This window comes from Ornithorhynchus anatinus, chromosome 8, assembly GCF_004115215.2.
Source record: "Ornithorhynchus anatinus isolate Pmale09 chromosome 8, mOrnAna1.pri.v4, whole genome shotgun sequence".
Classification (NCBI taxonomy): domain Eukaryota; kingdom Metazoa; phylum Chordata; class Mammalia; order Monotremata; family Ornithorhynchidae; genus Ornithorhynchus; species Ornithorhynchus anatinus.
Window position 1 is genome coordinate 37,970,014 of NC_041735.1, and position 17,318 is coordinate 37,987,331.

Genomic DNA, 17,318 nt, shown 5'->3' on the forward strand with positions numbered 1-17,318 from the left:
GAACGGGACAAGGTGATTGAATGATTTAAAACCAATGGTAAAGACTTTCAGTTTGATGCGGAAGTAGATGTGCAACCACTGGAGGTTCTTGAGGAGTGAGTGAACATGGACTAACTGCTTTTTTTGAAAAATAACCTGGACAGCAGAGTGAAGTGTGGAATGAACTGTGGAGGGTGGGGAGACGGGAGGCCGGGAGGTCACCGAGGAGACTGATGCAGTAATCAAGGTGGGATATATATAAGTTCTTGAATCAGCACAGTAGGAATCTGGATGGAGAAGGAAAGATGGATTTTAGTGATGTCGTGAAGGTAGAACTGACAGGATTTGGTGGCAGGTTGATATGGGATCTAGAGACAAAGACAGTGGGCCCAGGAGGACATCGCTCCTTCGAAGCGAGTCCTGGTGTGTGCAAATACTTTTTTTCAGTTCCTTCGTAGCAGCCCCCTCCGTTTAGTGCTGCAACAAACTTTTTGTTTGTGTGGTTTTTTGTCATTGCTGTTTTTTAAATGGTATTTCTAAAGGTTTTACTATGTGCCAGGCACTGTACTAAGTGCTGAGGTAGATCCAAGCTAATCAGGTTGGACATAGTCCCTGTCCCATATAGGGTTCAAAGTCTTATTTTCCCCATTTTACATATGAGGTAACCAAGGCACAGGGAAGTGAAGTGACTTGTGCAAAGTCACACAGCAGACACGTGGCAGAGGTGAGATTAGAACTCGGGTCCTTCTGACTCCCAGACCCGTGCTCTATCCACTAGGCCATGTTTGCACGGCCAGAATCTACCACAAAATCTCCGGCAGCAAATATATTTGCATGTAAAGAGTTCAGGCAAGAAAGAGGAGATCCTATATTGATAAGTCGTTCCACAAGTTTGGTTGTGTTGGCAGGGGGTTCCTGGGAAACCCCAAATGATCTCGAGATTTCCTGAAAGGGGGTGTAGTGAGGAGAAAATGAATTTAGACGGCTGGTATAAGGTAAGGAGAGGCCACTGTTCCTGCCCTGGCAGTTGTGGACAAGTGAAATCTGCATCAGCAAGTAACTGAAACTCTAAATTATGAACAACTGACCACAAGTCCTGCCTGCAGGGTTTCTGAAGTTCTTTTGGTGTTTTATTTATAGAATCTGCTCAACATTTTTTAAAAAAACAAAAACGTAATGCAGCTGTGTGGGGGGGATTTTTGTAGTAATCACTTCAGTGTTCAGGACTGTAGGTATAGTAAGATTGTGGTTCAGTGAACCTTCCTTAAAGGACTTTGGCTCTGTTTATTATTTAGAAACTGCCATTTCCTGGCCTGGGGGATTCAGTTCATAATATATACAGACTTCTCAGTAACAAATGGTCAAGGACAGTTTGGATTTTGGAGAGAGAGGAACGAAGGGGGAATGAAGGAGCGAGAGAAGGAGAATGAAGATACATTCTCAAATATTCATACACAGTCAACTCCCAGTTTATCCAGGCATTGAACCTCTCATCTGGGGATTATCCAGACCCTTTGCTTTGCCTGCTGCCTCCTTCTAACCATCCCCACCCTCACACTTCTACCCAAGGGTGGGCCAGACCTTGAGCCAAGAGCTGAGATGTAAACCACCATTTTGGTTCCTTGTGAATAGTTTTGGTAAAAGGCTTGTCGGAGGAGGGGACTAGGGATTTTTTTTTCCATAGGTTCCTAGAGCTCCATTAGTTTATATTCAAGAAAGCTTGAAGGAGCTTGCAGGAGCTATTCTTCTGTGGCAGAAAGAGCCCAGATGGACACTAACACTCATGTAAGAAGTCCACGTGGTTGGGCGTTAGATATGACCACTTGGGCTTTCCGGTTTCCTTGCCCAGGGGCTGAAGCTTCCTGTTAATTTAGAACAGGGAGCTTTGGAGTGAGGAAAGAAAGTGGTTTCACTACCCCATGACTTGGAAAATTCAGGATCTGTGCATGGTTCTACTTTCCTCTGAACTTTAAGTCAGGGAGGTGGGGGAGTAAGGCGTCCAAACAACTTCAGAAGTGAAGCCCCACCACCAGCAGACACCATAGTCACTGAGGTTTTCAGGGGACTGATCAAAATGGAATCCCAGAGTGCTCATGGAAACCCCTCTTCAGCCTCCCCATGCGTGCTGCCCCACCGTAGGTGCCGAGGCCACCCAGGATGGGCTTCCTGCAACCTCAACCATTTTGGGGGAGCCACAGGTGACCTGGATTCTAGTCATGCTTTTCTGTCTGCCTTGCAGGGTGACCCAGTGTATTCTTTCCTAGTGCTTACTACAATGCTTTTCCCGCAAAATCACTTAATAAATTTTACTATTCCTGCTATTGGGAGTAAGTCACTTAAGTTTGGGACCTCAGGTTGCCTGCTCTTCCTTACAGCATGTCAGAGTAAATGAATAGTTTTTGAGCTCCTGAGATGAAGGCCCTCAGACAATGACTGATACGCCTACAGTATCCCACAGGGCTTCTTGTTTTGTAGTGCAACCTTCATTCTGGAAGTTGCTGGTATTCTTGTTTCCTTCAGAACAAACTTATGGTGAAGTTTTATGTTATTTGTTAAGCGCTTACTATGTGCCAGGCACTTTTCTAAGTGCTGGGGTAGATACCAGCTAATCAGGTTGGACACAGTCCATGTGCCACGTGGGGCTCACAGTCTTAATCCCCATTTTACAGGTGAGGTGACTGAGGCACAGAGAAGTTAAGTGACTTGCCCAAGGCCTCGCAGCAGACAAGTGGCAGAGCTAGGATTAGAACCCAGGTCCTTCTATTTCCCAGGCCCGTTCTCTATCCACTAGGCCACTCGGCTTCTCATTGGGGAAGGTCAGGAAAGGAGGGCAGCCAAGGGATTTAGACAGGTGAATGCCTGTGTGCACACAGGCATTCACACCCACACTCCCCCACACATAGGTTCCTGCAGCTTCCACTGGGACTCAGCTACCCCCCAGTACCCAGGGCCAGGATTGGAGAGGGAACAGGCATTACCCCTCATGGCTCCCAGAACTGCAGCCAGGGACAGGAACCAAGTATCTATGCCAGGGCCACTGGGTGTCTTGGACAGAACCCGGGCCACACGGACTGAGTGGGTTCCACAGGGTTTGAAGTGGGGAGAGGGAGGAGGAGGGGGTATGAGGGAAGAGAAACTGCATGGCACAGTGGATAGAGCACGGGCCTGGGAGTTAGAAAGTCATGGGTTCTAATCCCAGCTCTGCCACTTGTCTGCTGTGTTATCTTGGGCAAGTCACTTCACTGGGCCTCAGTTACCCCATCTGTAAAATGAGAGCCCCACATGAGACGGGCTGTGTCCAACTTGACTTGCTTGTATCCACCCTAGTGCTTAGAAAAGTGCCTGGCACATAGTAAGTACTTCACAAATACCATAGTTATTATTATTATGAGAGGAGGGGGGTGCCTCCCCAGTCTCCCCCGGAACAGCTGAGGGCCACTCTTGCCTGATACATCAAAGGAGACTCTGGAAAAAGCTGTTTACTTGGGACAGGAACCGTATCCAACCTGATTAACTCCTATCTACCCCAGTGCTTAGTACAATGCCTGGCACATAGTAAGCGCTTAACAAATATCATGAAAAAAAGGAGAACATGAAAAGGCCTGGCTGTACATAAAGCCACATTCTGGGCAGCAAAAAGTTTTTGCTTCCCAGCCAAGACACCATGCCATCTTGGCAGGTGTGGTGCGAATGGAAAGGGAGGTGGGGAGGGAGGCTTTGAACTTTTCACAGACTGAAACACTTGCTTGGACTCTGAATGTCTGAGCTTCTCCAGACACTTGTAGGATGCCAGCTGCTGGATGGTGATCATGGCGATCTGGGCCACCGCCTCCCCCAAACTTGGGAGTGTCCCATCCTCCGCCTCCTCTTCCGCACTGGGCCTCAGCTTGCTTTGCCACCCCCAGAACCGGTACAGGGCATAAATAAAGGAAATCCACAGATAATTCAGACTTGTCATTTTAACCAAGAGTTTTGACACTGTACCCAACCGTTCTTTTTCCAAAGCTCCTTGTGAGTGGCAAAGATATCTCTTTAGAATTACTCCTTCTCCCCTATCAACTAGCAAGCAGCCACTGTAATAGCTGGCTGTTCATAAAATGGTCCTAATGAATTCTCCGGTTCCTAAAATGAATACAAAATATTTGGTTCAATTTCAGGTGGTCACATTTTGCTCCTTGAATGATTCATGAATCCTATCAATCTGTGAATTAATCAGTGGTATTTATTGAGCACTGTACCGAGAGCTTGGGAGAATACACTATCATGGAGTTCATAGACATGATCCCTGCCCACAGACTTGAAACGGGGATGCAAAGGAGCACCTTTTGACCCCCAAGAATGTTTCCCATCCCTTTTCAATCCCTTTTTTTCCCTGCTGGCTGAGATGGAGGTGGTTATCTCCAACATAGATTCCTTTGCTCAGGTCCTCCGCCGTTCCCAGCCAGAGACTCCAGCCTTTGAGTTCCCATTATGGATAGTGCCACTCTTCCAGGTATTATGCTGTGAGGAAGTTTAGAAGCAGCATTGACATAGTGGCTAGACCACGGGCCTGGGAGTCAGAAGGTCATGGATTCTAATCCCAGCTCTGCCACTGGTCTGTTGTGTGACCTTGGGTAAATCACTTCACTTCCCTGGATCTGATCACCTGTAAAATGGGTATTGAGACTGTGAACCCCATGTGGGACAGGGACTGTGTCCAACCGGATTTGCTTATATATCTATCCCTGTGCTTAGTACAGTGCCTGACACATAGTAAATACTTAACAAATGCCATTATTATTATCATTACAAGGATTATAAGTCTAAAGGAGGAGGACTCAAACATGTCTAATAATAATAATGATGATATTTGTTAAGTGCTTACTATGTGCCAAGCACTGTTCTAAGTACTAGGGTAGATACATGTTAATCAGGTTTAGATACATGGTAATCAGGTTGACCCACATGGGGCTCACAGTTTTAATCCCCATTTTACAGATGAGGGAACTGAGACCCAGAGAAGTGAATTGACTTGCCCAAGGTCAGACAGCAGACAAGTGGCGGAACTGGGATTAGAATCCACGGCCTCTGACTCCCAAACCCGTGCTCTTTCCACTAAGCCACGCTGCTTCTCTATACAGTCACAAACAAAAAACTTGGCTCTCCTTTGCTGGAGTTAGGCTCCTGAAGGTCTCTTTCATTGACAAGGCCAAAGTCTTGTGAGAGAAATTAGATTAAAGATCTCTTTGCCTAAGTTACACTGGGTAGCCTTTCTTGATGGTTTTCTTGATGGACTCCACACCAAAATGCCTCCTCACAGACACCACTCCCTTTCCCCATGCTAGGTAGTCGAACACCTCCACTTTCTTGCTGAAGGTAGTCGCTTTCCTATCCCTGTTTGTAAATTTCTCCTCAATTCTTGCCTCGATCATATTTTAAGACATCGATAAAGTCTGGAACTGAATCTCAACAGGGTGAAGCACAATCCAGTGGGAGCTGAGAGTGAGTCTGGATAATTTTAAGCACTTAGTACAGTGCTTTATACACAGAAAGCACTCAATAAATACCACTAAATGAATGAATTTGAAATGGCAAGGAGCAGGACGAAGTGTGGAGGTGAAACTGAATTCTGATCTGTAAAATGGGGATTCAATACTTGTTCTCCTTCTTACTTAGACTGTGAGCCTTATGTAGAAACTCAGGCTGTATCTGACTGGATTCTCTCTCTCTACCCCAGTGATGAGTAGAGTACTTGGCACATAGTAAGCATTTAACAGATATTTTTATTCTTGTTATTATGAGGTATCTCAGAACACAATGCCATGGTAGCCAAAATGGAGCACAGAATATGAAGCATGGATACCTAAAATTGTGAAGGGTGAGGGAAACCTGAACATAATACACCAGTAATCGATCTGTGTAAATAAATGTGTCATAAAATTGAAATGAAAGGTATTGCAAAAGCTCGGCAATCCAGTACATTCAGTCCGGGTATTTGACTATCCTGGATAATTGAATTTTTCAACTTTTCGATGTCAAATGCACAGCATTCATACCTCTGATGCACAGCATTCATACCTCTGTAAAGAAGTGAGGTACAAAAGGTGGGTTTGGCAAGTGCCAAAGGAAGAATGTTGTTGCTTTACCTGTACTTTATTTGGAAGAGAAGACCTGACGACTACAGTGACCATTTTATGTTGTGTTAGCCTTTTCAGTAGAGTTCCACACCCTGCCTGCTTTGCAGTCTTGCCTAGAACCCAGAGCCACTTTTCCTCTCAGGGAACCTATTTGCCTATAGATGGAGCTAATGAATGCAAAATCTCAGATCTTCTGAGCCAACACAAACATTCAAGCAAAGCCTGAATGACACTGCATGGTTAAGAGGTTTTGGCTTTGGGAGGTTAATTTTTTCCCAATACGCATATCACCACAAGATTTACCTAAGGATAAGTGATTGGAGCAACCTGGATCGGGGGGTCAACCTGGAAAGGCTTCATGGAGGAGGGTTTAGGAGAAAGCAAGTAGAGAAGCCTCCAGCCTGGAATGTGCCTCCGAAGAACTGAGAATGGACTGAACTGCATTATTTTCAATAGTTATTTCAAGTAATGGAGTTCGGTCAGAATGCTTTTTATTTTGCTATGGCCAGACTGTGTCTTCCTCCTTTTGTTTATTCTGCGTCCCGCCGATGCTTGTCCAGACACACATCCAGAGTCTGGCCCCGTCGTCTGAAGAACTGTTGGAGGACAAGGAAGATGGGGAAAACAAGCCAGCCAGCAGCTCATTTGTACGCTCAGATAAACGATTCTGTAGAGGGCTCATTTAACAAGATGTTTTTGTGACTTTTTGCCAGAGGAGGCCGACAAAGCAGCATGCTTTAACTGAGGGCTCAAAGGATTGGTAGTATGGTAGTTCAAGGGTTTGGGGTTTGCTGAGATCAGGCACTATTCCTCCCTTACAAAGCTTTCCGCGATAGCGACAGCAAACAGGAACTCTACAGATACCTTCCCCATCATCTCTCCCTCTCTGCTGCTTAGAGCATGGTCAGATCATTTCACCTTTGCTCTTTTCCCCAAAGCTGTTGGCTAACACGATTCAGAGCGAGATAATAAGGTCAGACCAAGGGGAAAGGGCAGGAGGTGTTGCTCAGGTTGGGGAAACTCACTGTGGGCAATTTACGTGTCTACCAACTCTGTTATATTGTTCTCTCCCAAGGGCTTAGTACTGTGTGTGAACATAGTAAGTGCTCAGTAGATACCCTTGACTGATTGAAGGAGAACAGAAAATGGGTGATATGACAGAGAAGTGAAGGAGAAGCTGCTCGGCCTAATGGAAAGAATCAGAGGACCTGGGTTCTAATCTCTGCTCTGCCACTTGCCTGCTGCGTCACCTTAGGCAAGTCACTTCTCGGAGCCTCAGTTCCCTCATTTGTAATAATAATAATGATGGTTTTTGTTAAGCGCTTTCTATGTGCCAAGCACTGTTCTAAGTGCTGAAATGGGGATTCAATACCTGTCCCTCCTCCTCTTTAAACTGTGAGCCCTACGTGGGAGAGAGACTATGTCCCATCAGCATGTACTAAATCTACCCCAGTTAGAACAGTGCTTGGCACATGGCTAGAGCTTAGTGAATACTATTATTATTACTATTATTATGATTATCATTGTTAATGGCAGTAAGATTTGAGTTTTGGAGGGATTGTGGATGCAGACCCCCTGAAGACCTAGCACTGTCTTTGGAAAGTCAAATCACCCTTTTGGGATGCTCCGTAATAACACCGGTAGGCTGTCATTTCTCTTCTCCCCCTGGGCCAAAAGAGGGACGTTCTAATTTGGAGTTGGAAGCCCTCTTTGGGCTTGCCCTGTTTTGCTTTACATCTTGGTGAGCAATTTCAGTTTAAGGGTAGAGTGTCTGCTGGCATTTTTATCTGAGAGTCCAGTTCTCTTCTTTTATTTTTGGGCTTGCGTCAACTTGGAAAGGCTGCTCGTTCTGTGGTTCACGCCGTATAGATCCATTGCTCACCGGCTATTTATACAGGAGATGAAGCCATGGGGTAAAATTGAGTAATAGGGAAAGAATGCTGTTGGGGTTGTTTTAAAGGCATAGATGAGAAAAACAGCTGTTGGCATTAATTTCTAACACCCTCATCACACTTCCTCCAGTGTGAAAACATTATAGCTGTCATCTACACCTTCCTTAGTAGCTTACAGTAAAGGAGAAGTCCAGGAACTCTACCGCATGTCACCTCGGGTTTGGGGCTTTATGGTGAAAAGGTAGCCGTCCTACACATGTGAGAGGGTGGGGCTTAGGCTTAAAAAAAAAAGTCTTGCCGCTCCCAGTTCCCAGTTAGTAGCTCCCACCTGCGAGCAGTAAGCTTACTTTTGTCGTGCAGTGGAAAGCACAGGGTTATTTGGAGCTGTGATCCTTTCCCCTTATCTGATTATCCCTTGCCACACGTGGTACTGTTTTCAAGCCAAAGAAATGCATCCAGTTGTAGCCTCAAGTTTCATTAGGATCCCGGGATGACTCGAGGCTTGGAGTTGTGTGTGTTCCTCTATACGTATGGATAGTACGATAATGTCCCCGAGGTTCCTTTTACACACTTCCAGCCTTGCAGTGAAGTTCCCAGGTATTTCCAACCCACAGAAATTCACCACAGAATTCAACAGGCATCCAACCCGATTAGCTTGTATCTACTCCAGTGCTTAGTACAGTGCCTGGCACATAGTAAGTCCTTAACAGATGCCACAGTTATTATTATTATTTTTACCCTCCCTTAGCACTAGTCGACATCTGAGAAGTAGCATGGCCTGCTGGGTAGAGCATGGGCCTGGGAGTCAGAAGGTTATGGGTTCTAATCCCAGCTCCACCACTTGTCTGCTGAGTGACCTTGTGCAAGTCAGTTTACTTCTTTGGGCCTCAGTTCCCTCATCTGTAAAATAGGTATTGAGACTGTGAGCCTTATATGGGACAGAGACTGTGTCCAACCCAATTTGCTTATATCTACCCTAGCGTTTAGTACAGTGCCTGGCACATAGTGAGCGCTTAACAAATGTCATAATTATTATGACAATAAGTGCGTAGTATAGTACCTAGTACATAATAAGTGCTTAACAAATACCATGGAAAATAACAAAACCACTCACCAGCACCATCCTCCCCCCCCATCCTCCTCATCTCTCGCCTTCCTTCTGCTGTCCCAGAGAAACACCAGCCTCTGTTTGCCACATTCACCTGGGCTAGTGCCTTGGGTATTATAGATCAGTGGAAAGATGAGGGAGTATAGTTACCTTCCCTAAAATGCTTTTAAGGGGAAAAAAAAGTTTACTCGACTCTAGAGCATTTTTTTGAAGGAGCCATCTTGGGACATGCCGTGATTGAACTTTAGCGTCACAGAAGATGATAATATTTGATTTTATGTCTCCTGTCTGAAATTGCTGTCAATCAGGTCTCTGTGGCACTTATTGAAGGATTTATTAAAGTTGTATTTCCATGGAAAATTCCATAACCTCTTCCTCACATTATTACTTTGGAATTTATGGAGCTTAGAAAAACAAAATTAGTACAAAGGAGGTGGGGAGAGGGTCTACCCATGCTGCATAGACTGAGGGTTGGCCTTCAGCTGGGATCCGTCAGTCAGTGGAATTTAGCTAAAGCTTACTGTGTGCAGAGCACAGTACTAAGTGTTTGGGAGAGTACAATACAATAGAGTTGGTAGATGTGATCTCTGCCCTCCAGGAGTTTATGGTCTAGTGGGGGAGACAAACATTAAAATAAACTATAGATTGGAGAAGGCACCTGATTTGCAGTCTTAGGGGATTGAAATGTTAGGGTTGGTTGTAGTGGGAAATGAGTGAGGTTAGATAGGAGGAAGAGAGTTGATTAAATTTCGGTTTATTGCAGAAATGGATGGACAACCATTGAAAGTTTTTGATGAGTGGAGAAATCAATCAGTCCTATGTTTTGAGCACTTACTATGTGCCTAGCACTGTCCTAAGTGCTTGGAAGAGATGTGCACAGAATAGCATTTTAGAAATATGTTCTGGGTAGCAGAGTAAAATATGGACTGGAGTGGGGTGAAACTGGATGCTCGGAGGTCAGTGCGGAGGCTGATACAGTAATTGAGGCAGGAAACGCTATGCGCTAGGATCAAGGTGGTAGCAATATGGATGGAGAGAAAGAGCGGCTTCTAGAAATAATGAGAAGGGAGAACTGACAGGATTTGGTGACAAACATATGCTCGTTGAATAAGAGATGAGTCGGGAACGATGCCAAGGTTACGGGCCTGTGAGTTAGGGAGGATGGTGGTGTTGTCTGCAATGTTGGTGTTGTCTACACTGATGGAATAGTTGTTGGGAGGAGAGGGTTTGAATGAGAAGATGAAGAGTCCTGTTCTGGATATATTAAGTTTGAAGTGTTGGCAGGACATCCCGGAAGAGATGTCCAGAAGGCAGTAGGAAATGTGAGACTCCAGAAAAGAGAGAACAGGGCTGGAGAAGTAGATTTGGGAAATATCCACGCAGAGTTAGAAGTTGAAGCCATGGGAATGGATGAATTCTCCAAAGAAGTGAGTGTAATGGAGAATAGAAGGGGATCTAGAAGTGAGCTCTGAGGGGCTCCCACAATTAGGGAGTGGGGGGCAGAGGAGAAGCCCGCGAAAGAGACTGAGTGTCTGGAGAGATTGGAGGAGAACCAGAAGAGGACAATGTTGGTGAAGCCAAAGATCACAGGCTTCAGGGATCACAGGCTCGAGTCCTAGTAGGGGGACTGCTCTTCAGCCGAGGGAGAGGAGATTGAGGAACAGCGTGGCTTACTGGGTAGAACACCAGCCTGGGAGTCAGAAGGACTTGGGTTCTGATCCCGCCTTCGCCACATGTCTGCTGTGTGACCCTGGGCAAGTCACTTCACTTCTCTGTGCCTCCGTTAACTCATCTATAAATTGGGGAGTAAGAGTGTGAGCCCCATGTGGGACAGGGACTGGGTCCAACCAGATTAACTTGTATCTACCCCAGCATTTAGAACAGTGCTTGGTACATAGTAAGCTCTTAACGAATACTATTATTATTATGATCCCTCTCTTCCTGGAGGAATTTCAGGGAAGAGCAAGGCCTCCCTTCCTGGCAGGGAGCTGATTGATCCAGGCACATTTGGATGTAGACTTTAGCACTGACCTAAAAGAGTTGGTCTCAGAGCCCAGGACTCATTTGAAAATTCTGTGACTCTTGCCATCAACCCCTACAGCTGACCCACATCTGGTGCCAGAAGAGAAGGGGTGAGCTGGAAGGAGTAAATCTGTCACTGAGGGAAGATGGGTTTGGAGGCAGAAGGGTGAAGCTAGATCAGCTCTGTAGAGTGGAATGGGTGAATCTGGGCTTCTGGGATTCCCTGGATGCCCCCCAGCCTCTTCCTGAGAAGCACTGGCTCAGACAGAGTCTTTGGGTTACTGCTCTGATTCCAGGTGGAAATTTCCCCAGGGCCCTTAAGAGAGCTCAGTTTCCCTAGGTTGCTTCTGAAGGAAACTGCCGTGTTTTCTCCAACCTAACAAAAACTCATCCTAGCATGGTGTTTTCCATTGGTGACAATGTTCTTTTTCTTTCTTTCTTTTCCAGGAGCGTGTGTGAAGTGTAACAAGGGTGTGTTTGGAGCTAACCAGGCTTGCCAGGCCATGGGGAACCTCTACCACGATGGCTGCTTCACCTGCGGAGCCTGCAGTGAGTCTCTGTCTGCCTGTTAAGGGGAGGAGGAGCAATTATCTGGCCCTGTATAGAAAAACCAGACTTCTCTTCTGGTCCTTCCCTCTGGTCAAAAGAGGTTGTCAATCATATCAAGCAATAGTATTTGAGCACTTACAGCATTGACTGTAGAGCACTGTCCTAGGGCAAGTAGTGCACAATAGTGGCCCAGCAATACTAGTGTAATAATGCAAGAAAGCACTGGTGCACTCCAATGCTCTACTGATGGGGAGACTGAATGCCCTGAGGAGAAAAAATCCTGATTATTCCCTATACCTGATTGGATCGAGCCTCACGAAACTAACCTCTCTGCCTCCCCCCGGCCCCCCTGAAATAAAGCCTGATGTGTAGATCAGTCAATTGTACTTACTGAGCACTTCTCTGTGCCTCATTTCCCTCATCTGTAAAATGGGGATTAAGACCAGGAGCCCCACGTGGGACAACCTGATTACCTTGTATCTACCCCAGTGCTTAAAGCAGTGCTTGGCACTTAGTAAGCGCTTAACGAATACCATTATTATTGAGAAGCAGTGCGGCACAGTGGAAAGAGCACAGGTTTGGGGGTCAGAGGTCATGGGTTCCAACTCCAGCTCCGCCACTTGTCAGCTGTGTGACTTTGGGCAAGTCACTTAACTTCTTTGGGCCTCAGTTACCTCATCTGTAAAATGAGGAATGAGACTGTGAGCCCCATGTGGGACAACCTGATTACTTTGTATCCCCCCAGTGCTTAGAACAGTGCTTGGCATATAGTAAGTGCTTAAATGCTATTATTATTATTACTGTGTGCAAATCACTGTACTAAGCACTTGGGAGAACTTACAGTCTAGATCAGATCTGTTCCTTGCTGCAAGGAAATTAATTGGTTACTGAACAAGGGAACGTACCTAAATAAAACCAGATACTCCAGATGTGTCAGACTGGAAGCAGTGCAGGCCTATGATTTGTCTAAAACATCTGGCTTAAAGGCATGTAGATGGCTGAAATATATAGGGAGTGTGAATGTTGCTTTCTGGGCATGCAGAAATACTGGTGCTGTGTGAAAATCTGTCAAGCCTCCCAGGTTTTTTTTTTTCCTTTGAAGCACTCTGAGCAGTTTTCAGGAGGAGGTATCGAGTCCTTCTTTCCTAGAACCCAGCTAGTTTTTCAGTGTTTCCTTAAAACTGCTGGGCAAGAAAAGTCTGAAGTAAAATAATGCTGGTCTGCAGGTCAGTCTCATTGCTCGCCTGCCCCGGTGTTTGACAGGGTGGGGGGAAATATGTTCCAGGCAATAAAAACATTAATGAATCATAGAGTTTCACTTGCGCCTGCCTGTCGAAAGCAAGACGTGCTGTTTTTGAACATTTTTCCCCTTGTGAGCCGATAATGGTGGCTTGGCTTTTGTACCAAATGATTTGGAGGCATTTTCCGTGAACTGAAGATAGAGTTAGGACCTCTGCTTACTGGGAGGACATTGCAAAATTGCCCCAGTTGGAGTAGAGGAGGGTCCCAGTGGGGAACCTTGCCCCCCCCCCCCCCCCCGCTCTCCTACAAAATAGAGGCGGAGGGGGCATGGCCAGTTTCTCAGGCCCCAGGGTGGCTTTGTAGCAATCCCCTGATACAGTCTGGAGGGTCAGGTGGAGACTGGGGCCACCCCTAGTCTGGGAGCCTTTGGGAAGCAGGGCGATATCGGGCCCTCTGGGGGTTTTGGTCAGGAGTGGAACCAGTCCAACACTCCCCCAGAGTGTCTTGGGCTCCTCTGTGCCAGGAGAGAGCCGTGGGTTGCCAAGCAGACCACTCCAGAGGAGCCTCAAACTGGAGAGAGACCCTAGGTACCTGTGGTGCCACCCACCGGGGCTTGGATTGAAGAGGGATAATAATAATTATGGTATTTGTTAAGCGCTCACTATTTGCCAGGCACTGTACTAAGCGCTGGGGTAGATACAAGCACAAGGTTGATAGAAAGCCGAGTGCCCAGCGGCCTGAGCAGGGCTCCTGGGCAGTCTGCTGGGTGCAATTCCTCTGAGCAGTGTAACAGTGGGAAGCAGCATGACCTAGTGAAGAGAGAACAGGCTGGAAGTCAGAAAACCTGGGTTCTAATCCTATCTCTGCCCCATGCCTGCTGGGTGACCGTGGGCAAGTAATTTAATTTTTCTGTGCCTCAGGTTCCCCATCTGTAAAATGGGGATTAAATATCCTCTCTACCTTCCCGTTAGACTCTGAAACCCCTGTGGGATCAGGACTGTGTCTGATCCATCTGGATTGTATCTACGCCAGGTATCTGTGCTTAACAGATAATAATAATGTTGGTATTTGTTAAGCGCTTACTATGTGCAGAGCAGTGTTCTAAGCGTTAGGGTAGACACAGGGGAATCAGGTTGTCCCACGTGGGGCTCACAGTCTTCATCCCCATTTTGCAGATGAGGTAACTGAGGCACAGAGAAGTTAAGTGACTTGCCCACATTCACACAGCTGACAAGTGGCAGAGCTGGGATTCGAACTCATGACCTCTGACTCCAAAGCCCATGCTCTTTCCACAGAGCCACGCTGCTTCTCATCCCACAGTTATTATTACTACTGACAATAATAATATTTAAAGACTAAGGAACATGTCCCTCATTCTCTAGCAGGAGGCTGCTGAGCGATGCAGAAAGGGGAAAGAGCAGGGTAGATGCCTGGGGTGACTTTGTGTGGTCTCCTCTTATCTTGTCCTGGTAGCCACCTGCCATTGTAGGTTTCACTGTCGTTGACCCTGACAGTTCATTAAAACCTTCCAGGAGCAATTCCAGTAACAGGAAGGTACCAATGCTAACAACTGGTTCCTCCTTGCTGTCGCCAGACTGCCTTTGCCGCCTCTCATTTGTGGCTACTGATAGGTTAAGGTCTTCTCTTTCCCTTCCCATCACCTGTTGAAGTCCCAGGGAGATTAAAATGTCCCCCCTCCTCATCTTAGTCTGGTGAACACTTGGTCTTTGCCCACTTTTTTAGCACACCCTGAGGGTAGGAAGCTGAGCTGAGCTACAGGAAACTGTTGGCAGGTCCCAGGGGATGGGAAAGAGGAACTGCTTGGCTTGCCATCGTGTATGCTGTGTTTCTGGACGCCATGTGTGGAGTGGAATCTGCTGAGAAGTGGGTGCTTTTCTTTTTGTTTGTAAGAGAGGAGGCGGGCGAAGGAAGGAGAATCAATCAATCAATCAGTGGTATTTATTGAGTGCTTTCTGTGTGCAGAGCACCGTATCAAGCGCTTGGGAGAGTCCAACACAACAGAGTTGGTAGACACATTCCCCGCCCACAAGGAGTTTAAAGTCTGTTAACCATGTTAGATCACGTGGAGCCCAAGGCCCCATGCAGAAAAATTGGTCAAGGTTGGCGGCGATTCCTTCCAAGTGCTTCGGGCTGGCAGAGCTTGAATTCTCACTGCTGAAGTAGAAAAGGGGAAATAAAGGAAAAAGCAGTTCCTGGGAAACAGTGTGGTCTAGTGGAAAGAGCACAGACCTGGGTGTCAGAGGACATGCGTTCTAATCCCAGCTCTGCTGCTTTTCGGCTGTGTGACTACAAGCAAGTCACTTAACTTGGTAAGCAGCATGGCCTAGTGGCAAGAGCACAGGCTTGGGAGTCAGAGTCTGTGGGTTCTAATCCCGACTCCGTCACTTGTCTGCTTTGTGACCTTGGGTAAATCACTTAACTTTTCTGTGCTTCAGTTACCTCATCTGTAAAATGGGGATTGAGACTGTGAGCCCCAAGTGGGACAACCTGATTACCTTCTATTTACCCCAGCGCTTAGAACAGTGCTTGGCACATAGTAAGCACTTAACAAATACCATAATTATTATTATTATTGTTATCTATGCCTCAGTTACTTCATCTGCAAAATAGGGATTCCACACCTATTATCCCTTTTATTCAAACTGAGAGCCCCACATGAGACCTGATTAACTTGTACGTACCCTGGGCTTAGAGTATCTTGTATACACCCCGGGCTTAGTATAGTGCTTGTAACATAGTAAGCACTTGAATACCATAAATAATATTTCTGAGGAGGTAGAATCTACTATCTCCTGGATATCTATGGTTTTGATGGTTTTGAAAATTTTTTTTCCTATTTTATAGTTTGTTAAAGGCCCCCAATTCCCGAGATCTCCACATGGCTCTCCAGGAGGCAGGGTGGCCAAACTCCATGGGCACACTGGAAAATAATTGTCCCTGATGGCCCAGTAGAGATCTCTAGGAGACAGGACTGGATAACTTTTAAGATCCTTTCTGAAACAGTCGCTTGCACTGATCATAGAGGATCGCAGTTTTGGGACCTGAGCAGGATTTCATTTAGGTGGTGCTTGCCTTAAAAGATGGCTGTTCACATGGCAGATTGTTGATTTTTGGTCGTTTGATGGCTTGGATTTAGTTTATGTGGTTCCCTCGTCTTGCTTGGATGGCCTGTTCATTCAGAGGCTCCTTGCCTTTTTTTTAAATTGCACTCATTAACCTGTTGATGGGCGAGGACAGGCAGGAGTCCCACTGGTCACTGGGCCAGGTGGGCCTGCGATGAGGCGGAAGGCAAGGAGTGGGGCTGCCATCATGACACACCCTCACTCCCTTTCTGTCCTGAGGGGGCCGTGACGGCAGTGCCGAGTCCATTTACACAGTGGCTCCCTGTGCTCAAAAGCCATATCTGGTGTCCAGATGAGCCGGGTCTGGACCGTGAGCCATTAGCGACCCACCCCTGCCCGAGACTTTTAAGATGGGAGACACAAAGCCAAATAAATGAGAAATGATCGTCGGGGATCCCAGGGAGCCCTTCGAAGAAACCAGTAATTAGCCTGGGTAGTTGGTCATCATTTCACTTGCTGACTGCCACCTTCACCTCTGAACCCTAAACTTCCCGTCTCTATGGCAGAGATGCAACATGTATTGCTGGCCCCACTAGGCTGCCTTTCACGTGCCTTAGCAGAACGATGTTCACGTGCGACGTCTGGGAATCGCGTTCAGTTTAGGACAGTGTCTAGGCAACCAGATTCCGCCTAAGCTCCGTAAAGATCAGAGACTGCCAAGAAGGAGCAGCTCGAGTGACAGCAATCCAGTTGCTATTTCCTTGGGGACTGAATCCAGGATTTAAAACATCCTGATCATTGTGGAAAACAACCCTGGTAACTCTTGTCAGTTATGTTGCAGTTAGGAATCTGGAGGAGAGATGCTTGGATTTTTAGCCTTTGGGACAAGCTGTGGAGATCAGAATACCCCAGGCCAGGTTTTAAGGGTTGCTGTTGCCTAGCTGTTACCAAGTCACAAGCCACTGTGTGCTGCTGTGGTACAAATAGAATGAAAGGCAAGCACCACAAAAAAAAGAACTAAGAATACAGTCCTGGCACTTGGTACTACTTCTGATGTCTGTGGGTGTTGCCTCTGCATATGGGCTACAGGGTCCAGCTCTGGACATCTGGTTACTTGCCCAGCCCCATTAGAACAGGGACCCGGCAGCCAGATGGAGAAGAGGAAGAGCACTGGATCAAGCTTAGAGAAGCAACATGGTCTAACGGGAAGATCATGGGCCATGGGTAGCAAGAGATCTGGGTGCATATCCCAGCTCTGCCCCTCGCCTGTCGTGCGATCTTGGAAAAGTTACTTCACGTCTCTGTTCCTCAGTTTCCTCAGCCGTAA

The 17,318-nt window shown here is 46.6% G+C and overlaps 1 protein-coding gene across 1 annotated transcript in view; it reads left to right on the top strand.

Moving 5' to 3' along the window:
• LIMD1 (LIM domain containing 1) overlaps positions 1–17,318 on the top strand; it is a 57,962-nt gene that overhangs the window by 20,438 nt on the left and 20,206 nt on the right. The window contains exon 3 of the mRNA XM_029070766.1: positions 11,565–11,666. Coding sequence (XP_028926599.1) covers positions 11,565–11,666 — 102 coding nt within the window. The remainder of the gene's footprint in view (positions 1–11,564; positions 11,667–17,318) is intronic.